This window comes from Stenella coeruleoalba, assembly GCF_951394435.1.
Source record: "Stenella coeruleoalba genome assembly, chromosome: 1".
Taxonomy (NCBI): Eukaryota; Metazoa; Chordata; class Mammalia; order Artiodactyla; family Delphinidae; genus Stenella; species Stenella coeruleoalba.
Window position 1 is genome coordinate 180,297,353 of NC_137169.1, and position 19,319 is coordinate 180,316,671.

General features: G+C 43.2%; 1 protein-coding gene across 8 annotated transcripts in view; it reads right to left on the minus strand.

Annotated features, from left to right (window-relative positions):
* Positions 1–19,319, minus strand: part of PAPPA2 (pappalysin 2) — a 472,610-nt gene that overhangs the window by 72,299 nt on the left and 380,992 nt on the right. For 7 of the 8 annotated variants that reach the window (XM_079905559.1, XM_079905558.1, XM_079905561.1 and 4 more), the window contains 3 exons: positions 7,494–7,665; positions 3,806–3,983; positions 2,409–2,622 (listed from right to left, as the gene is read on the minus strand). In XM_079905559.1, coding sequence (XP_079761685.1) covers positions 2,409–2,622; positions 3,806–3,983; positions 7,494–7,665 — 564 coding nt within the window. Of the gene's footprint in view, positions 1–2,408; positions 2,623–3,354; positions 3,984–7,493; positions 7,666–19,319 lie in introns of those variants that run through there. The other variant, XR_013825115.1, reaches the window with a different exon arrangement.

Genomic DNA, 19,319 nt, shown 5'->3' on the forward strand with positions numbered 1-19,319 from the left:
CATAGTTCGTTGGGTAAACACAAGCAGCAAGTGACAGTGATTTACTCCTGACTTGCAAACTTCTGATTACCAGTCCACTGCTGGCTATGTAAACAGGTGTAAACTAAGATTAAAACCAGTTTATGCAGTGCAGTAAATAATTTAATCTCTCCTCAGCATGGTGCTTGTGAATGTAAATGTTTAAGTCCAAACCGATGCTGATGCTGTGATGCAAGCTTCCAGTTTCTCAACCAGAAAAGAAAGCTGTGCCTTGTGGGCCCCTGCTGGGGCAGGGAAGCCGGTGGAGGCAGATATGCAGACGCAGCAGGAAGCCCATCGTCATGGAGGAAGCCTCACTGTTCCCAAGGCAAAGCTCAGCCACGGGCCCAGGGGAGCTAGGAATAATGCCTCCACCTTGAATTCGTCCTGGTCCCGAGACTTTTCTCTCTCCCTCCAGTCTTCATTGCATTGTTCTGCAGACACCTGAGTTGGCTCAGGTGTGTGAAAAGTGAGGCAAGAAGAGAAGAAAAAAAGCAAGAAAACAGCAGCCTTCAGGCTGGTTGTAATGCCATTCTCACTGGAAGATGACCTGGGTACTCACTACCCGTCAATGCATGCTGACGCAAATTGATCTAGACCCTATGACCATCACGTGCAAATGTGTTTTCAGCTGTCAAAAACTGTTGACGATACCTGCTAGAGTCACTGAACCAGAATGCCGCTTCCTATGAATTTTTCGTCAGTATTTATTCATGTTCTAATTAGCCAGGCTCTTGCCTCGGGCTGAGATCTTGAGGAGGGGACTTCCCTCTCCCCCTCCCAAATATGATCTTGGGTTTTCTTGGGAGTGAAAGGCTCCCGGCAAAGCCGAACTCAATCCATCCCATATTGAGATGGCTGGATGTTGACTAGAGAAGGGCGAATTGGAGCCAGAGAGCAAGCTTCCTGTTTTTCTTTTGCTCCCTTAGAGAATTCTAGCTTACAATCAAAGTTGGTATCTCCTGGAATCACTGGTAATGCCATGGCTGGGATTATGTCAGTTCAAAAAAAAAGTCTTTAAAAACATACCTACTATGATCAGATTTTGAACTATGAACTAAATCCTGGCTAAGAAATAAATCTGATTTTCTCCTTTACTGACATAATTTATGGTAGGAAAATAATAGTTACTATTTACTGAGTACAAGGAGTGTCTTCTTCTGAAAGCTTTTTGCTTGTTTTGTTTGTTCGGAAAATGTTTCTTTTTCTGAAACCATTTATTGAGCATTTAGCACAAACCGGGCACTGGGCTGAATGTGTATTATCTTGTTTAATCCTCAACTGAACACTCTGGTGAGGGCATTACCCCCAGCTTACAAAGATGAGACCCAAAGAGTTAAGTAACTTGCCTGAGGTTACTCAGCTAATAAAATGGGGAACAACTGGGATTTGAACCCCAGCATGATTTTCTTTAAAACCCTTCCTCTTAAATTATGCAGTAAGCTTTTGTTCTTTCTGATTCACCATGCTCTCTTGGTTTCTGGGTCTAGGAGTGTAAACACACAAAGTCCAGGAAAAAGAAAGCAGAGAGACTATAATTACAATATTAATAGCTAATACGTATTGAGTTTTATGCTTTAAAAATAAATTTACTGACTCATGTTTTTTTGTTTGTTTGTTTGTTTTTGCGGTACGCGGGTCTCTCACTGTTGTGGGCTCTCCTGTTGCGGAGCACAGGCTCCGGATGCGCAGGCTCAGCGGCCATGGCTCACGGGCCCAGCCGCTCCGCAGTATGTGGGATCTTCCTGGACTGGGGCGCGAACCCGTGTCCCCTGCATCGGCAGGCGGACTCTCAACCACTGCGCCACCAGGGAAGCCCCTGACTCATGTTTTATACATACTAATTTATTTAGTTCCTACGTTATTATTATTATTATTATCCTCATTTTACAGATGAGGAAGAATGAGGCAGAGAAAGAAGACTTCCTGGCATCACATAACCAATAAATACCTGAGGTGGGGACCATCCCAGACAATTTCTCCCACAGCCACAACCATAAGCCTCCACCTGTCCTGATGAGGATGTTCTAGGACACAGTTGGATTCGGGTGATGTGTGTACTGCTTAAGAAGCTCGTAACACTTACTTTCAAGGAAAATAATAATTCGGGCAGAGATTCTTTTAAAAACACCTAGATGAGACTGTGGAATCTCCTATGAGAAAGAATATCTTTATAGAAAGCATACTTGGCCAGCCTGCCTGTCATGACTGGGAACACACCTGTGCAGGTGAAGAGAGATTATATAGAAAAACAAACACAACAAACAATAGACAACCCAGAAGGTCTTAATATTAATTCCAAAACAGTGGTCTAGGATTTGCAAATGAAGGAACAGGAGCAAGGTACAAGGGTAGAGAGAACTGCAAAGACCAGGAACAATCCAACTTACTTCCTGACTTTATTCTCCGCACTTCCCATCACGTAGTAGCCCGGTTTGCATTTGTATCTGCAGATGGAGCCCACATCATGGTTGCCCTGGAGGCAGTGAGGCAGGAGCAAGTTGGCGTTCGGGATAACAGGGGGAACATCACACTCCAACTTGCAGTAGGCTTCAGGGAGAGACCAGAGCCCATCTTCAAGACAGGTCAGCCACGGGCTCAGTCCTGACTCCAAGAAAGAGAAGCACAAGATGCTCAGAACAGAGAGTCCAGAAATAAAACACTAGCAGAGAGAGCGAAGACCTGTCAACGTACCGTCATTCTTGGAAAGTCACGTTACTCTTTGTGGAGCAGCTTCTCTAAAACCTCAGGTCAAATGTTTATCCTATATCTTTGTGCCCACAGAGCGTCTACTGTGCTCTCTTATACAGCACAGAGGTCAGAAAGCTCTTTCATGACCTGAATGAAAGGAGGGCTACCAACCAAATCATTACCTCACTTCCTCACTATAAATAATAAAAATAGAGTAGTGACAGTATTGTGGAAAGCATTATAATAATACTAGATGACACTTTTATTGTGCTCATTATATGCCAGGCACCGCTCTAAGCATTTTACATGTATTCACTTGTGTAAACTTCAAACCTCAAACAACCCTATGAAATAGATACCATCATTATCCCCTATTTTGCAGCTGAGGAAATTGAGTTTAGGTAACTTGGCCAAGCTAGTAAGAACAGAGGCAGGGTTTGTACTCAGGCAGTTTGGATGCAAAGCTCTGCACTTCAACACCATACCGTATGCCTCAACGTCATTCATGGTTTCTCCGAGTGCAATCCATGGACACCCCACAGTAGCATCACCAACCCACCTCAGACCTACTAAGTCAGAATCTGTCAGCATGAGGCTCAGGAGGTTGCATTTGTAACAAGCCTGCTCAAACACTGTTAGGCGCACCTAAGTCCAGGAGGTAAAGAGCAAGATGTGGGGTCTTCACCTCTTCCTAGCAGTACAGCTCATGTAACTATGCTCTCATCTCTAAAACAGAACGAAAAGCACCTAACTCATAGGAGGGTTGTAAATATTAAATTTAAAAATGTGAATGATAAAGGGTATCTGGATTATTAATATTATTAGAAAACTGTTAGTTGGCTTGACTCCAGAGAACATAAAGTCAAATAAAAATGGGAAAGTCTAAGTTTCTTTCCTTAGTGAGATCTTGAGTCAGGGCATTCTGGGACAAGGAATGGTATTGCCCTTTGGGACTTTGCTTGTGTTATCAGAAGAGGGTGATACAGCAGAGCCAAATGGGAAGGGCACTGGGGTGAAGAAAAGATCCCCAAAGTACCCCCGAAGAGAGAGAACCTGAAGAGAACTTGCATACAGCTCCTGGTTGGCCAGACAATACCTTGAAGCTTGGCTGGTGGGACACAGGAGATGGAGCAGCGTTTCAGAAAGTTTGTTCCCTCTGAGCAGGAGAAGTTTGCATAGTTCACCAAAGACTGGTCGGGGACACCACAGTCAAGGGGCATGCAGCTCACAGCCCGGTCCCAGTGCCCAGAGGAACATGTGAGCAGAATTTCCTTCTAGAAACAGAAAATTTTCTGCTGTCAAGGTGACATAAAAAGGCTTATCAAAACAGTTTCCAGGCTTTGAAAGAGTCCTGATGATTATTTGTGCAAACGTTCACAACAGGCAAAATTAGTTTGTCTTTCTCCCTCTTTATGCCTTACTGTCTTAGTGTACTATCTCACACTACCCAGGTATGCTGCTAATGAAAGGCAAATGTTAGTGTAAGGGAATCTTTAAATGAAGACACTCCTCCAGGCCAACTCTTGGCTATCCTCCACGTGCTTCTCCAGATCTACCCTTCTCCACCTTGCCCTGGGATGCTGGCTCCTGTAGATTTCATGCCTCTGACTTGTGTTTGGTTTAGCACCCAGGGCAACAGTGGCAGGAAACTGGAGAGGGAGAGAGGCAAGGGGGGTCAGGGTGCTGATCCTTGCTACTCCCTCCCTAGGGCTTTGCTGTAGGTTGGCTGCACCCTTTGGCAGCGATCTCCACACACCTCCTGCACTCTCTTCCCAGGGGTTCTGCTAACTGCTCTCTATAGTCAACTCTTCAGGCCTACAGGGGGTATCACCCCTTCACCCTGGGATTCTGCACCATCTCCTTGTAATTTCCTATATCCTGCCCCCACCTTTAGAAGTGGCCCCTTTACTGAAGTCCCTCAAATTGCCCACCTTTGAGTGTGTCATCTGTTTCCTGCTGGGACCTTTACAGATAATGCTACGAAACATAATTGTCTCCTCTGAGAATGGTGCCTAGGCTTCAAGAACCGCTGAGACTTAATGCATATGAGGCATCTTCCAAACTTTGTAGTTAAGTTTGAGAGATTCCAGCTGTTTCCCTGGGCCTGCGGTTTCTGTAGGGGAGCCCTAGAATTCATCACCATGAAATAAACGAGGAGACATTTTTTGAACACCTAGAAGGGCCAGATTCCTTACTAGGTTTGGATAAACAAGACCCTCAAGGAGCTAACAATCTACCAGCAGAGCAAATCATAGGTTGGAGCAATGTATCAGAAAACAATTGAAGGGGGAAAAAGGGAAAGAAGGAGAAAGAGAGAGAGGAAGGGAGGAAAGAAAGTAAAAAAGGAAAATTCTGGAGATATATTTTTGTTATATCCTACTTCCTTCTGTAATGATTTAAGAGAATATAATACAAAGACTGCAAATGATAAAGTGAAAGAAGTAGAAAACATGGACCAAGGAGAAAGAAAATTTAAATTGCTGTTAAAAAAAAAAATACAGCGATATAATATATGCATGCTTGTTTTGTGGTGGTGAGATAGCACTACAGGGGCTGGAGGAGGGATTGCCCATACTTGGGGAGGAGGGAGAGGGTTTGCGGGGAGGTGCACAGGGTAGGTAACTCAGGAACTGGCCTTTGAAAGATGAGTGAGACTTCCCAGCAGCAGAGGGGAAGCAGGGAGAAGAAAGTATTCAGAGTGAGGGGAACAGGAGGAGCAGGCACTCAGAGACCTGGATGCTCATGGCTTGTTTGGGAAAAAGCACAGCCGTCATTCTAGCCAATGGGTTACCAAAAGTCAAAGGGAGAGTGGGCAGATTCTGCGGCTCAGCCAGCCATCCCACCAGGAGACCACAGTGGCACCGAAGCCAAAGGTAAAATGACTGGTGAAAGCACCTGTCACCCCTGACACCCACTCTTGGCTGGCTGCTCCTCTCTGCTTTCCAGGGGTTCCCTGTTGCCTGCCAGAAGAGCCCAATTCAAAGCCAGACACATTTTTCTGTTTAGTTTAAGTTCTTGTGTCAACAAAAAGCAAATATCCCCACTGTCTTGTGATCAGGAGCCGGGATCGTACAATCTGTTTAGTGGGGCCAGCCTTGGGTGACAGGAGTGGTCAGCTGGAAAGCTGTGCTTGCTGACTCCACCATTTGGTTGGCAAAAGGTGAGCTCCCACCTTCCTTCTCCCAACTCTGTCCCTGCCACACTGATCACAGCCTGGAAGACTGGCTCGAACCACAATGATCACTTCAAGAATGTCTCTCAAACTCTGCATATATTGCCTGCTTTTTCTCCTGGCTTCATTAGGTATTAACCATTTTGTCTTGAACTTGTTCCTAATTTTAATGAATTGCAAACACCATCTTTTCTTCTCTCCCCTTCTTTACCGACATCACAAAAATGTATTTAGTGCCTACATTGTTTTTGTTCTTTTTCCTTCTTTCCATCTCTTTTCTAGTGTGAGTTAAGCTGAGTTAAGGGCAGGTGATAAGAGTTCTGCCTTTCTCACCAAAGCATCATAGACCAAGGAGTTGGTGCTTCAAGGTATGTTAAACCTGTCTCTCTCTATGCAGAACCTAAACCAGCTGAAACCAAAGATTGTGTCTTTAAATCCTGACCATGTCTAAGCAAGTAAAATTCTTCCACAGATCTACAACCTGCTAAGCAGTCAACTGGTACAAGATGAAAACAATTCCAATCTTCCAAACCATTGATACCTGACTAACCAATCGTGATTCCACTCTTCCCTCATCACACCTCATCTTTCTCATCTTCTTCTCAAGCATCATTACCTTTTGCCTAATGCATCCTGTCTCTATCTCATACTGTGCTCATGTTTTCTAATGGTTGATTTCAATTTTCAAGTTCCTCTGTAGAGTACTGAAAGCTCTCTAAAGGAAAAATGGAAAATAAAATTCTTAGTTGAGAATACATTATCACGCTCATCATAATGGCAGCTTTGCAGAGAGCTAGGTGCCTACCATTTTGCTAGAAGCTGGTAAATTATGTCTAGTCAGTCATCAAAATAACCCAGTGACATAAATCCTTCTGATTTCATTATTTTACAGATGTGGAAACAAACCTAAAGTAGTTAGTTTCTTTTGTGTGTTTGTCTTTACCTAAATTACACACCTACTAAACAGTGGAGTCAAAATTTCATTCCAGGTCTGTCTCTCAAACTACACTCTTCATTAATATATTCTACTACCTTCAGATCACCTTGAAATCTTCAAGTGGTGCATGGTAGCTTGTAGAAATTTGGAAAATTCAGTTAAAGCCAGAATCATGATATAACCCCCACCTCAGTAACAGAAGGAAGAAAATCAGGCTCTTTCCTCCAGTCTTCTTGTAAGGAGGGCTGGTGGGGGCAGGGAAGGGGGCTGGTGCATGGCAGTCAGACAATGAACCACAAACAACCTGATTGCAAACTATTTTGCCTGCAAATTGTGGACAGGTCTAAACTGCAGCATTCCCATTTTGAAGCCAAAAGTGGGGGTCATAATTTCTGATAGGAAGATAAAAAAGCAAGGGAGAAGGATGGAACAAGTGTCCCTGTCTACTGCCCACCTGGAGAGAAAGTGACACCCTAGTTAATGGAAACTGCACCTGTTCTTATGTATACCTAGCATTTCTCTAAAGCCATGCTTCTCCTTGCTTGTTAGATTCCTCATTTTTCCTTTCAGATGATTTAGAAACATGCGCCTTTCCCCCATCCAGACAGGGGGAGGAACATGCCTACTGTCCCTCCCCAGGGGCTTGGTCCTGATGACCACGGGTTTCCAACTCACCTGCATGGGCCTGAGGTACTGCCCATTGCTGGCCTGAAGGTCAAACCCCCTTTGACAGGTGATAGAGCACTTCATGTGACCTGGGCCACCAGAGGTACAGTTCACCACATCCGCGTGATCAAGCAGCAATGGCACACAGCTGCCCTGCTCCCCACAGGGCCGATGGACACAGCTGGAGATGACAGAAACAGAAGTATCTTAAACGGACTCAGAACTGATAGGCAGCAGCAAAGGCTTTGCATCTCCCTCTGGGAAGTGCCTCTAAACCAAAGAGAACATTGTTTCTCCAAAGCCTACATTAAATTCATTACTTCCTTCTATGTGACCTGGAACCACGCAACATAAAATGAACAAGAACAATATCATCTACGAAGTGATTATGAACTGGCTTTCTCTATGGCTCTTCCAGGAGGACAAAATGATGGTAGAACAGGTGGGGAGCGTGTCTCAAGAGCTCTGGATGGCATCAGAAATGAATAGATCAGAGGATAATCCTTGAAATATTTCATAACCAGTACTCTGGGCCCCAAACAATCAGAACAGACACAGGACAAAGGTCAGGAGTGAATCCTGGAGGCCCCTGGTTGTGTCAGGCATTAAACTTTCTGTTGTTCAATCACAGGTTTGTCGCAGGGGACCCTGTAGAAAGGGCCTGGTTGTTTGAGATGGCAGAAAAAGCAACATTTATTTACTGATTGTCATGGAAATATTTTTGACAACTGGCATACACCATTGAATATCAGCACCAGCTAATCAGAAATTGAGCCCATGGCAGAAAGAAGAAACTCACACATATCAGATCCCAGCCACATGCCTGACGTTGTTCTACATGCTTCCAGGACATTATCTCAGCAGAGGAGAACTGCTGTGCAGATCTCAAGGGCTATTCAACTGGGAACAGGAGGGATAGGTAACTCCCCAGGGTTTGGGGAGACTCTGCTGGGACCATAACAGCAGCAAGGATGCAACAGAGATGGACCTAGAGATTGTCATACTGAGTGATGTAAGTCAGACAGAGAAAGACAAATATCATATGATATCGCTTATATGTGGAATCTAAAAAAAGAGTACAAATGAACTTACCTACAAAACAGAAATAAAGTTACAGATGTAGAAAACAAATTAATGGTTACCAGTGGGTAAGGTGGGGGAGGGATAAATTGGGAGATTGGGATTGACATATACACACCACTATATATAAAATAGATAACTAGCAAGGACCTACTGTATAGCAAAGGGAACTCTACTCAGTGCTCTGTAATGGACTATATGGTAAAAGAATCTAAAAAAGAGTGGAGATATATAGATAGATAGATAGATAGATAGATAGATATATGTATGTATGTATAACTGATTCACTTTGCAGTACACCTGAAACCAACACAACATTGTAAATCAACTCTACAAAAAAAAGAGGGGGGGGGCATGCAACAGAGCCGAAAGAGGGTTACCCTCTTATCAAGGCAGAACAACAGAGATTAAGATTTAGAGCAGCTGCCCCCAGGCTGTGTGAATTTGAATCCTGGATTCACCATTTACTACTGCCTGTATGATTTGGTTATTTATTCCCCGGTATTTCAGCTCCTTCCCCCATGAGATGGGGATAATAATGGTGCATATCCCACAGGGTTGTTATTGTTCCTGGGTTAATTCTCTCTACTGCTCCACTGCAAATGGCCCAAGTCCCACCTTCAGTGGCCTGTTTTTTATGAACCAGCCACATGTTTTAGTTTTCCCACTTCTGTACTTTTGCTCAATTTGTTGTGTTTTCTAAAAGGCTTTCCTTCTCCAAGAAGCCCCTCCAGATATCTTCCTCCCTCGAACCTCTCAGGGAAATTTAAAAAATAACTCTTCGAACGCTTCTTTTACTCTATCTTGTAGTATAGTCATGTATGCATTTGATTGTTCTTCAGTTAATTAATTTATCCATCCTTTGATCCACAAGGCAATTAGTATCTGTCTCTTAAATGCTGTTGAATCTCCCAACTAGATTATGATATTCTTGAAGACAAACACTGACTCCTACCCACTTTTGTATTCACCATACACCTCATTGTAGGAGTTACAATAAGTGTCTGCTGAATTAAATTTGTTCATATCATAGACATCAAAGTAAGTCAATGGCTATCAAAATGGTAAATTTGTTAAATTTTATAGTGATAGGTGGGGATATGAAATACAAAAATATCATTATCAGACGACGGAGGATGGGAGGGAGATGCAAGAGGGAGGAGATATGGGGATATATGTATATGTATAGCTGATTCACTTTGTTATAAAGCAGAAACGAACACACCATTGTAAAGCAATTATACTCCAATAAAGACGTTAAAAAAGAAAAAAAGTGATCCAACCATCTTGCCCTACTCATTTATTCATTCACTCATAAACATTTACTGAGCACTTAGCATTGGCAAGGCATCGGTCTCAGTACTGGGGATAAAATAAATATGCCCTTAAAGAACACATAGTCTAGCGGTGTAGAACAACAAGATATTTTCTTGCTCATGATGTTTTTGCCAGTGGTACTAAATATTAGTTAAAATGGCTTCTGTGAGTCTCGTCATCATTAATTTGTTCTATTTGCCCTTGAATTGTGTTAGCAGCCAACGACCTTATCAAGGAGCTGGGCAACGATATAAGAAAGTGGAAAATAGGGGCTTCCCTGGTGGCGCAGTGGTTAAGAATCCACCTTCCAATGCAGGGGACATGGGTTTGATCCCTGGTCCAGGAAGATCCCACATGCCAAAGAGCAACTAAGCCGCGTGTGCCACAACTACTGAGCCTGAGCTCTAGAGCCTGCGAGCCACAACTACTGAAGCCCGCACACCTAGAGCCTGTGCTCTGCAACAAAAGAAGCCACTGCAACGAGAAGCCTGCACACCACAGCGAAGAGTAGACCCCGCTTGCAGCAAACAGAGAAAGCCCGCGCGCAGCAACGAAGACCCAGCACAGCCAAAAATAAGTAAGTAAATAAATAAATAAAAAAGGAAGTGGAAAATAAAATGTCATTGAATTGAACATACTGCCTTGAAATAACTGAGAATTGCTTTAAAATGCACTAGTCCAAAAAGTATGGATTTGACTCGAATATGCTAAAGTTGCTGCCCCTGATCTTGGGGTTTAAGTTACACGTCAGGGATTTAAGTTATATGTCAGTGACATTCTCATTTCTTTTACCTATGCTTATTAGGTATAGGATGGAGGAATTGGAGTTGAGTGGTATGAAGGAAACTTTTTTACTCCTTTAAGCTCTGATTATTCTCTGTGAAGGTGTAGTATTCCCTCAGAATCACTCCGGGAGCCTGATGAAGGGAGGAATATATGAATTGCGGGGGGATGACTGTTAATTGTCAGCATGGATTCTCCAAATCCAATGCTGCTAATTAGGTATGCAATACAGGAAATAAACCTTTGTCTCCGAGTCTTTATTCAGCCTAGCTGGATAAGGAATCTGAAACCTGACGGTCCTTCATGGAATGAGATCAGAACACCTCATTAGTGATGCTAAAGAACTTCAAGTTCCACAGATACTACATGCCCTTGATGTACACAAAACGTAATATTTCTTCAGCGTGTTAAGCAGAGAAGACTGGAAAACAGAGAGTCATTAACAGTTCTGGTTCATGTCAGCTCACTGCCAAGAAATTAATGTGAAATAACAGCACGTGCTATTTTCCAGTGACTCCGTCCAATTCATCCATGTCATCACTGAGGACAAATACGTGCTGAGATAAGACACAAAACAAATACTCTGAATGAGCCTCCTTCCATCAAGATGGTGTTCCATTAACTACTGTTGCTATGACTACCAGTATTAAAAGTCCATCCAGCCTTGGCAGCAAGGGAGGAAGAATGAGACAGCGGATGATAGAAAAGAGGGAAAGTGGCATGAAATAAGACCAAGACAAAAAAAAAAAAAAGCATCAAACCCAGACCTGTTTATGAAGTGAGAAATGGTTTTAGGGCAGCTGCTGCAAATTCTTTCACTAGCTTATATTTCCATTTGCTTCCTTTTTAAGGAATTTGTTTTATGAGAGTGGTGTTTGTCAGGTCGTTAGCTTCTGATGGCATCTGGTATCAATTGCAGACTTCTCTCCTTTGCACCCCAACCCCAAACCCCTTTTTGTGTTTCTCTTCCACTACAAATACTGCTTCCCTGAGTGAAGTTTCTGTGTTCTCCGTTTTCCCATGCTCCTGACACATTCTTCTTTCTGGCTACTGTTACATTAAGCCCCAATATCATAATGATAATGCTGATAGTAAACATAATTAGTCTTAAAACTTTTCAAAAGCTTTCTTCTTAGGGTCTTTGGACAAATGTTAATGAAAGTGGCAGCAGTGAAGCCTTACAATGTCCCAGAGAGATGGGCAGTTAGGTATTTATCTTGGTTTGACATACAAGGAAACTAAAGCTGTTTGAAGACTGGCTGGAGGCTGCACAGTGAGCTAGAGGAAAATCCTCAGGCTGGGTCTCAGAGTCCTCACTCTCGGGGCCAGCCCAGACCACCAGGCCGTCTCCCTGGCGACAAGGTGGATCTCCTGTTGCTTTCTTCTCCATTCAGGAGCTAGCATCATTGGCCAGGATGAGCCAAGAAGCTCCTCGGCAGGGTAGTCAGGGGGGAAAGAGTAGAATAGTAAATGGTTGGTCTCAGTTTTGAGCAGTTTTCTTTTAAATGAGAGAATATCAAATTGGCAATTTTTGTCCAGCTGCCATTGTCTGCATGATGCCCTACTAAGCGTGTTTCTTCCTTTGGCAACCACTTCTCACCCTTCCACCCATCTTTTTCCAGACCTTTCCCCACACCCCATCACAATGTGTTCTCGGGTAAGGATATGATGCAGCCAGTCAGATGTGATTCACAGGTATTTCCATTTTAACAGGAGACAAAAGTTTGAAGGCAAAGGAATGAGTTTTTCATGATAGAATCTTAAGTCAGTAGGCCCTTAGAGGTCACATTACGTAGATGGTCACCTTACCCATCATTCTAGCTTTGCTCTTTGTGTCTCCACTTCCCCAATAAGCCTCTACTCTCTCCCTTCTTGTCCTCACTTCCGGAAGCCATCATGTTTGAGGATTTTAAAAAATGCTTTCAATAGAGAAATCCCTTTTCAAAATGTATGTTATCCCTGCGCTATCTTCTTGCATATAACCTGCTTGTGGACACCCAGGCACACTAGTAGCACCGTCCTACCAAAATGATGTGTGTGCTTCCTTTTCGTTTGGGCCTCTGCGTGATGCCTTGGGAAACCTCTGTTGGCAGAGTTCCATAAAAGAATGGCCCTCATCTGCCACAAGGCAGACTTTGTCAACCACAGTTGTATATTTAACTCACTTAGAGGCAGCATTTAAAAAATAAAGATACCCAGGCTCTGTCCCCTGGAGATTTTGATTCTGTAGGTTGGTGGTGGGATCCTCACAGCTGTGATTTTATTTTAAGTTTCAAAGTTTTTCAGGCTCACCAGGAGTGAAACCCGGCACCATAAAGAGCTGGGTATGTGTAACCTGAAAGATATGTCAACAAATTCCATAGGCCAAGACTATAAAATAACAAATGCTGATTCCAGAAGGAGAAACTCGTTCCACTGTTTCATCATTATGCTTTAATGTTTTCAGCACAAATTATCACGTGGGAGTCATAAGACAGATCAAAAGTATAAAACATTTCCCCCATTCTGAAGAATCTTTCAATGCGGCTGAAGAGAGAAAATAATTAAATCATGTGGTACCGATTATAAATCCATGGCTGTTCCAGAGAAAGTTTTATCATTGGATATGATTTGACCTCAATAAATTAATAGGATTTGGAAAGGCAAAAGAGATATGCCAGAAAGATACCTCCAATGCTTTCCAGACAGAACACAGAGCAAAGTAGCACTCTAAAAACCTAGACAAAATCACCATTTCCTCTCCCTGCCACTGAGAACTGAAGAAAATTCAGTAGGGGCGGGGCTCTGAAATTCTGACTAACAAATTTAAAGAACCTATATGGAAAAGAGTCAACATCGATATTTGATGATAGACTTAGAGGCAAGCCCCCCAAATCTTCCCCTACCTTCCAGGGATTGGTGAGGAACAGAGTAAGACTAACATCAGAAAGCAGACATCATTCTCAGCAGAGACAGCAGACAGACTCACTAACAAACCTACAATGAGCTGTGCCCCAGGGCATGCCAAATCAGGCACATTTTAAAATTTTCCATTGCTTGAGGCCACTAGAGTGAAGCTGGCTTCACTTCCAGCCAAGGTCCACATTTGGGAAGCTGGGTAGTTCCTAAGGAATGGGTGAAGTCCTGGCTGTTCTGTCCACAGCTTCCTCACAGCTTTGGTGTAAGGTTCCCCTGAGGGTCTGTGCCATCCTGGAGGCATTTCAGAAGGCTATGACACTATTCCACTATTCAGAATCAATAGCGAAACCTTATTTCTCCCATGTAAGAACTGATGCAAGTTATGCACTAAAGATCCCATTTCTTGCGTGTGACAGATGGAGGGTGGGGAAGACCTTTAAAAATGATCTTAGAGGAACCACAGTTTGTTAAAACTAAAATGGACCTTAAAGATAATTCAACCCTAATTCCTCATTTTAGAGATGAGGAAATTGAGCCCAAACGAAATTATGGGATATTCCACAACTTCCTACCACACTCAGACTACAATATAATAACAAAGAAACATTTAATTAAGCTTTGGGTTAAACTCAAAATCAGGTTGACATCAGCTCAAGAACTTTTCTAAAGTCAACGTCCCACCCTCCCTCAGGCATCCAACTTGATATCTGGAATCTAGATTAGTTTAGGAGAAACTTTCATACTTTTTGAGAAATAGCATGGTGTGATGGAGAAAGTAGTAGATCAAGGCCAATGTGACTTGGGCTCAGGTCTTGGCTTGTCCCTGCTTAAATCTATGACATTGGGTAAGTCTCTTAACCACTCTGGCCTTTTGTCTGCAAATCTGTAAAATGATGGGGTTAAACTAGGTTCTCTCAAGGGTCCCTTCCAGCTTTAACATGGTATTTAACTTTCTAGATGAGGTGATAGTGCTACTGGGGTGGGAGTACAGAAAACCCATGAATGGGCAGGATGTGGTAGAGAACCCAAAAAAAGAGTTGCTCATAATCTTTCTTTCCTAGTGTAAGTTTTTGCTTAATGTCACAACATTTAAGTTGTTTAGTTAAACAAAAGATTGCAATTCATTTATCCAAGAAGTGCTACCATTGACCAAATAGCAATCCCAGTGGTTTCTGTAGAAACAACTCTTTGAAGGTTACACAGTGAAAGAGGATCAGATTTCTCTCCATTCCTCCACTTTGTTTTACCAATTCTTAGTGAAATAAGAGGGTATGGGCTAAGAAGAAATGCATGCTCTGGGTTTGGCAGCAGACGGAAATAACACACACAGAAAGTAGAGTGGGCTGGAAGAGATGGAGTCCTCGTTAATCTTCCCACCACCAACAGCAAAACCAAATAATAATAATAATATCCATCCTTAGAGAGCTTTGCTGTTTCTCCAAACAAATACAAAAACATGGCCACCATTCTGGCTCCCCATTCTACTTCCTCCTCACTACTGGCTCCATCTTTGCTTTGTAGGGCAAGAACCAGATTAAATGTCAAGTACATTTCCATCAGCCTTCTTGGGCAGAACGAAGCTGGTACTTTGAGGGGTTTTACTGAAAGGTCATACTGACCAAGAAGGGAAAATTAATTCAAATTCTTCTCCTCTGAAGAGTCTCATCTGATAGAAACAGAGGAATCTCAGTAATAATTCTGACTTTTCCATCACGTGACAAAGAAATGAATTACTGCACTAAGCAGACTTCTCCTTCCTTCCTGTATCCTGGGAAAGTGGAGGTTTTCTCTGCCCCTCTATTGAAGCCTTTGCCCCTAAGTTGGCCCCTGAAAACATCTCTGTCAGGAGATGTCCATCTCTTCCTCGAATGTGACCTATTCATAAGTTCAGGACTGGACTCTGGTGGCCCCAGGACTAGTAATTTGCTTCACTCATTTCTATTTCAGGGCATGGTTTTTTACCATGCCTGATTGTAACACTAGAAGTCCCATCCAAATGCCCCCTCTTCCTCTAAAGAAAAACAGATTTACATCACACAGCCAAAAGCACTCCCTTTCAAAATCCCTGTCTCACCAAGTTTCAGAACTGACGATTTTAATGTAGATTATAAAATATGTGGAACACCAAAGAAAGAGTCAAAACAATTTCTGGCTCACCGGCAGAGAATGTGTGCCCTAGCACAGCACCAAGGAAACATAATCACTCATCAGAAACAACAACAATAAAAACAAGTATTATGTCTATATAGAATATATATAATAAACTTTTTTTCCAGTTTGCGAAGGCAGTAACCATTTCCACGTGAGGCATTTCCTAATGAGGAGTGATCCCTGGAGCCCCCAAATGACTGCACTGCTGACTCCCCCTACCCACCCCACTATTCTTCCCGGGGCACCAATTAAACTATTAATTCAGGAGTGACACTTCCCCAGCCATATTCATAGGCCAAGGCTGGGGAATTGTGAAACAGGTGGAGTTAAGTGAGGGAACAACATAATCCTGAGAATAAAGTTTAATGGGCATGGGGAGATGGGGGTGGTGGCGGGATGAACTGGGAGATTGGGATTGACATGTATACACTAATATGTATAAAATAGGTAACTAATAAAAAAATATGCTTGCAAAAAAGAAACAAAACAGTTTAATGGGCATGAGCTTCCATCTGTGGCATTCCTAGAACAGTACTTACAAGGCAGGAAGAAAGGATAGCATGGCTTCTGTGTGGCTATATACAAGCTACGCGTTAACTGAGGTCTCGAGGAGTCGCAAGCCAGCACCTTGAATGAGCCCCAAATTCACATATAGAAGTAGAATATAAAACACATGTTGGGCCCCTCTGGGACTCTCTCTCCCCCTTGGCTTCCTTTCCCCATAAAGTTTCTGGACTCCCCAACAGAAGCTTCACATTGTTCCCATCATCTCGTAATTCAGGAATTTATCAGTCCTTGGTTGACATCAGATTTGGAATATTACTCTCTTCTGTCCTTTTGTTCTTCCTAGCATTCCCAAGCCTTGCAACATCAATGGCTCATTTGCTTATGGAGAAATGAAGGCCCAAAGAAGGGAAGGGACTGTCCTAAAATCGTGTGGTGAGACTGGATGATGCGGCCAAATGTGAGAGGCAGGGGTCTGGACATCGGGCTTGCTGCCATTCTAATCGCCAGGCTTCCTCTGTCTCCACAGTTATGGCTACACCGAACCATGGCCTGAGAGTCCTTGCAACCAGAACTCAGGGTCAAATCCGTCAACAGTGTCTGTCTATTTGGCAGGCTGGCAAGACGACAGAACCCTGGAAATACTGGCTTGTTTTTATTTTCTGTGCTTTCTCCACCAGCTGCCGTTAATACAGACCATAAGCACAGGGCCAGCCCTGAGAAAAATTGGGAAGCAGGTGATATTTTAAACTCGTTTCTCTTTTCAGCACCAATTTTCCCGCTTCTCATACTCCCCCAAACTTCCAGTTACCTACACTAGGTTGCATTTCAGCAGGGCTCTGCTATACTTTTGAATTGGCAAGGTCCATAAGAGAATGCTTCTGGCATAAACAGCTGATAACGACTTAAGACATTTCTATTTCTATTAAGTGGTTATTGACTATTTTAAAGAGACCGCTGGAGATTATCAGGACTTGAACAAAATAATTCCTAATTGTGGACTTTCAGACACTGTGATAAGGCGTTGGGAATTAGTGTTGTGAAGTCACTGTTTTGAAACCAGCCTTAGCGGTAGACTCCAACCACAAGTCTTCCTAAGATGTCTGTGCCTGTAGCCCTGAAATCTGAAACCTGAAAGCTGCCACCCAACTGGTCCTAAGAATGTATCCCACCATCTCAGACAACGTAATATTTTAATAAAGGCTATTTCTAGAGTAGTCTAGCCGTGCCCCAATAAACCCCTAAATGAGACCATGTCCATGACCTTTCCATTTTTCCTCTATAACCCCATGAGAGTAAACAGTTGAAAAGACTCAAACAGCTCACTGTGACTCTCAAAGCAGATCTGTCTTTCACCAGGCCATCCATCATCGGCCAGGAGAACCAGAATCCTCGCCAGTGGATTCTCCTCCTTCCCTCTTATTTTATGGACAAATCATTCTGGGAAAAGGAAGTTGAGCAAGAAACCTAGGGAACAATTGAGCAGCTGTAATTCTTTTCTTGCTTAAGAAGCAAAAACGGATTCAATGTTAATTTGCTAAACTGCTTTGGGGAAGAAGATAATCCAATGAATAGAAATGCAATACATATTTCATTTCTATACGGCCTTTCCCAGCAGCAAGAGAGAACAGTTCCCATCATCCTGAACATTAAAAGGAAACCCTATGCTAAATATAAAAGATGAAGAGCCAAAGGATAAATAGATGCTTTAACCTGTGGCCCCTAGCACAAGAAAGGAAGAAGCCCTTTACTTTGTGAGGCTATCAAAAGGGTGGTGATTGGAATGTTTTACATAGGACTGAGTAGGGAACAGAGAAGCCTGGCAAGGTATAGGGGCCCAATCCAGGAAGAGAAGGAAGGGAAAGTGTTGGCATTTTAAATCTGAGCTCCAAATAACTGAAGCGCGATAGGAATTGGTAAAGCAGCAGCAATGAGGGTTCCAGGGAATAATGAAGCATGAAGCAGAATGACGGATAATAGAGATGGAATGATCCTATTACCAAGACCAGGCTCACACACTGATTACAGCAGGGATGGAATGCCAAGGCACTGAGCTGTGCTCTGGCTGCATGCCCCTGGACTCAGGCTCAGAGGCCTTATAATCTAGCCCCAGCTCTACCAGTAATCTATGGGGCACTCAAGAAGAAACATTTTTACACCTGAGGAGTCCCAACACCTTCCGAATGGAAAACACAGCCACTTGCTCCCAGAAATTCTCTGGGGGTTATAAAAGTCATAGAAGTGAATCCTATGGAAAAGGTGCTTTCCTTTCTACCACATCCCTCCACTCCCCAACCAAAATCCCACGTCTGCCAAGAATTCTCCACGGACAATGGAGGGTGACCCAGAAATCCTCTATACTTGACTTACTGATGAAGGTGCTATCTTCTTGGTCAGCAGATCCACCTTTTCAGGATTAGCTTTCTAAGGCTAAAGATATCTTTTGTGTCACAGCACAGCAATGTCATTCAAAGGGGGGATCTGAAGAGGCAAGGCAGCTGAGGGGAGCCAGCCTGAGATAGCATTAACCCTGCGTGATACCGAAGTTTGCGTGTGAATCGCGAATGGAAAGATATGAGTTATTTGGTGGTGGCTGACTGTTGGCTTTTCTCTCTGAATTATTTATTTTTTACAGTCCCTGCTTCAGGAAACAATCTGAAGAACAGAGGCTCCACAGAGAAAACAAAAGTGACTAAACTAATATACATGTACATAAATTTGTAGGCCTCTGTGCATCCTGAGGCACTTCAAACCAAATCAGCTATACACTATTCTTTGATTACTCATTTCTAAAAATAAATTTATTTATTTATTTATTTTTGGCTGTGTTGGGTCTTCGTTGCTGTGCGTGCGCTTTCTCTAGTTGTGGCGAGCGGGGGCTACTCTTTGTTGTGGTGCGTGGGCTTCTCATTGTGGTGGCTTCTCTTGTTGTGGAGCATGGGCTCTAGGCGCTCGGGCTTCAGTAGTTGTGGAGCACAGGTTCGGTAGTTGTGGCGCACGGGCTTAGTTGCTCCGAGGCATATGGGATCTTCCCTGACCAGGGATCGAATCCATGTCCTCTTCATTGGCAGGCAGATTCTTAACCACTGTGCCACCAGGGAA